Here is a 4,044-nt window from a genome sequence, read left to right on the forward strand (position 1 = left end):
TATTCTAAATTGCTACCTTTTATAATTAGTTTAAGTTTTGATTCAATTGAGCCCAAAACACAATTAATTTGGCCTAAAAGCCAGGCCAAACCACCTCAAAGTCCATCAAAGCTCTTTAAATAGGAGCCTTACCCTTCTTTTTGAAGGGAGGAAATTGGAAATTCTTTAAGACAGGAAGCTTTGAAGATTGAAGATAAAAGTTTAGTTTCCAAGCTACAAAGATTGAAGCTTTTCAAGGTCTCATTTGAATACCGAAGATTTAAGAAACTAAGACTTAAATTCCTATAGACTTCGAAGTTGAAGCTCTAAGATTTGGAATAATATTTGAAAGAGAATCAAACATACATTAGAAATTGTAATTTGTACCTACATATATTACAAAACAATCCAAATACAAAGTTCAAAATTCAGCAAGATTTTTTAAAAATCGTGTATGAATGCTTATCTTTTAAAATGAAGGATAAAATGGAAATGCAAAGACTCTGTCCCGTTTGCCTTTTTATACTTTAATAATTATAGTTTATATGACTTGATAGTTTATCAAACCATGAGGAGAGAGGAGAGAACTACTTATGAAGTTTTATGTTTTACCAAACTAAATTGACCCAATTCTAACTTAGAAACTAAATTCTATCTCCAAACAAGTACCAAATTTTGCAATATAATATAATTTTTTTAAAAAAACAAGGTATTAAAAAGAAATAAAATAGTTAAGTTATTTTTCTTTTATTAAACAACACAAAGGCTTTAATTATAATTCTCATAGTGAAAAACAAACTTAAGGTGCAAAAAAAAGTCTTATTTACTTTCTTTACCTTTATTCTTCCTTTCTCCTCTTTGTTTTCTCACATATTCTGATATGATATGAAACACTGTACTAGGAATCTAACATATCTGTATCTATATATTTATATATATATATATAAGCATTGCCTTAAACAGCAGCAATACCTCTTGAACACTGCTGCTGCATCTGCATCGAATATTTCTGAACTTTACATATTTCTGAACAATTGTGAACTCCATGAGCTTTGGGGTCTCACAATGGCAGAACCAGAGGGGAATTTCACAGCTTATGGCATGTTGGATCAGAGCTTGTACTACACAGCTATGGCAGGACTCGCCTTCTTCCTCCGGTCACCAAAGCTATGACATGATCTCAAACTTGGGAGGCAGCATTGTACTGATCCAAATGGCCTTTCCTTCTCAGCCCAGACATCTCCATTTGGGGTCCTCTCACTGCTACATACAGAGTTTGTTCCTGACACGTAAGGTGTTTCAGGATTCGACTGCAGGGCGAGTTCATTTAGAGTTGGTTTGGCTTGTCTGTCAGTGCCATTTCTAGAGCTCTCCCTGAAAAGATCAGCCAGTTTCTTCTTTCCTGTTGGCGATGGTTCGGGAATGGTGATTGGAGTCTGATCGTCAATGCCATGAACTTGGTTGATCCGAGGGGTACCGGAGGAGAAGCTGGAGTGTGTCGGAGTATTTCCTCGTGAAGGAGTGAAATCTGCAGCCATTACAATTGAATACTCTAAGAAAGGAGATGAAAGAGGCAAACAGCATTAAAAAGAATTCCAATGTCTACTTACCGCCATTAACACTGTAGAAATCATCTTCACAATCTGAATCCAACCAGCCTCGTGAATCAAAAAACGCTTCATCCTTGCTACCTATGAGAGAACACCAAAACTCAAACGTCAACATGCTTCTTTTCTAGAACAACCATTTCAGAGTTATACAAAAATAGGTGTAATAGAGAGCAAAAAAAATAAAATAAAACAAATGCATATAAAACACAAGACTAGTGTGAAAAACACAATCAATAGAGTACATAAAAGAAAAAACTCACAATGACAAATAGGTAGAAAGATTTCTAATAGTAACCTTCAATCATAATGGGTTTGGGCCACCACATCATAACAATAAAAATTTGGAACCCAAAACATAGGAAGGATGAGTCAATAAACATTTGAAATTCTCAATGCAACTGAGTTACAGCATCCTTGTGAAGAAATCCTACACCAGAAAGTGCTTCTGCTACGCAATTCTAGGAAGAGAAGTCTTACTTTCATCCATCATTTTCTCCTTTTTCTGATAATGACTAAACAAGGCAATTGATTCCATTGCCCCAAAGACCAAATAGGTAAGGTCAAATTAAACTCGTAATAAACTAGGAATAGTAATAAATTTGCCCAAAAAGGCGGTCCTGTTGTAACGACTTAAGACGAGCGGCAGACGTTCTTTGAGTTCCCGAGTTTAAGCTTAATAAATGAGAATTCTTGAATCCTGTAAATCAAGCATTCCTCACTATCCAAGAACTCTACTTCATGTGAGATGGAGGGAAACTCATCACAACATCCTTATCAAAAGAGGGATAGATAAAATCTAACATCGCTATGCAACAAATTACAAGAAACACAAACCAAAAGAAACAAACAAACAGACCGCTTATTTTATTTTAAAGTTAAAAAGGTAATCAACTAATAAACAAAAAGGTGTTTTCTAAATTACTAGTTGTGATCAGTACAATATGATTGAAATTCAGTAAACTTTAGTAACAAATCTTTAGTACACTTATTTTTCTCTTAGATCTTTTTATTTGTCAATTAATGACTAAGCACAAAATCCACTAATAACAATACATAGCTTAATTGGAAACAGAGCTTTTAGTGGAGAAAGGAAGGATTTCTCCATCATACACAGAAGAGTTAAATTCCATCTCAAAATTTTATCATCAAAACTATAAGAAAAGAAAACTGGGGTTTCTCTAATTTTAATGAATAATATTAAAAAGAAAAAGAAAGAGGTGAAATTTAAAGCCCTTCTCTTCATCAATCTATGGAGATTTAGATTGAAAAAGAGAACGGTTCCTCAGTTTTTTTAATAATAATATAAACAAATGGGGACTAGATTAACTTTATCATACAAATTAAACAATATATGTCCAAAAGGCAATAATTCAATAAGATATTCAATTAGAAAAATAAAACAGGTTTAGATCATGACAAAGCAATCAAAGTCAAATCAGGGACACGCAAGAAGCAAAAAACACTTTAGATCGCATATAATTTTGTTTCTGAGATGAGTGGGGAAAAGACTAAAGAGGCAGTGATTGTCAAGCATCAAAGTTCATCACACAACAAAAATACAAAACAACAAGGAATCATTAAAAGAGACGAAGCAAAAAGAAGAAAACACAGGCGATTACAGTAGTAGAAACTGAAAAAGAAGAAAAGGAGAAGTACCCAAGTGAGAAGGGGAGGTCTGAGATTTGTGAAAGACGGTGGGGTTGATGGGAGTGTTGTTTTGTTTGATGGGTGAAGGAGGAATTGCCATATCGTTGGTTTTGGAAGCAAGTGAGAGTTTGAATTTCATGGCGGAATCAGGATTTCTGTGGATTGAAGCACAGGAACCCATTGATGGAGTGGTTTTGGGGTTTGATCTCACCTTAAGTTGATGGTAGTGCGATCATCGGGGAATGAAAATGGAGAAACGAAAATGAGGTTTTAGAGAGAAGAGGGTAGAAGAAGGAGGAGTTGAAAGAGGAGGATGTTTTGTTGAGGGAAGTGGAAAAGTTGTAATGTGAAAGACCAATGAGAGAGAGAGAGAGAGAGAGAGAGGATTTGGGCATGAAAGAGGAAAGGTTGCATTAACTTGTGGGGTAATGCCAAACAGTCTTTGAAATGAATGTTGTGTGAAATTAAATGGGAGTTTTTTCTTTCATATTCAATTTTTCTTTTACTTTAGGCTTCATTTGGGATTGTCATAGGTTTAAAAATAATTACTAGTTGTTATGTTTTTAGAAAAATCAATAGAAAAAAAAAAATAAGTAAAATAATGTTTGGTAACTTAAACTTCAAATAATGTTGGTTATATTCTTCGGTAAATAAATACAAAAGTATATTATTTTATATATAATCACTAAAATACACTTATAATCTACTTTTATTTTTTGTAATTTAAAATTTAAAATTATAATTATAGATTAATTTTTAAATATTAAGGCCAATAACTTTTATGTTAAAGTACAAAATAATTTTGAAA

At 33.3% G+C, this 4,044-nt stretch overlaps 1 protein-coding gene across 1 annotated transcript; it reads right to left on the minus strand.

The window, feature by feature from the left end:
• Positions 1-707: 707 nt before the first annotated feature.
• LOC103491777 (uncharacterized protein At3g27210-like) lies at positions 708-3,691 on the minus strand. Its single transcript, XM_008451864.3, has 3 exons — positions 3,246-3,691; positions 1,590-1,670; positions 708-1,507 (listed from the first exon to the last, which is right to left on the minus strand). The coding sequence occupies exons 1-3, from the start codon at positions 3,415-3,417 to the stop codon at positions 1,101-1,103; spliced, it is 660 nt and encodes a 219-aa protein (XP_008450086.1). The 5' UTR covers positions 3,418-3,691; the 3' UTR covers positions 708-1,100.
• Positions 3,692-4,044: the final 353 nt, after the last annotated feature.

The sequence above is a fragment of the Cucumis melo genome, chromosome 6, assembly GCF_025177605.1.
Source record: "Cucumis melo cultivar AY chromosome 6, USDA_Cmelo_AY_1.0, whole genome shotgun sequence".
Lineage (NCBI taxonomy): Eukaryota > Viridiplantae > Streptophyta > Magnoliopsida > Cucurbitales > Cucurbitaceae > Cucumis > Cucumis melo.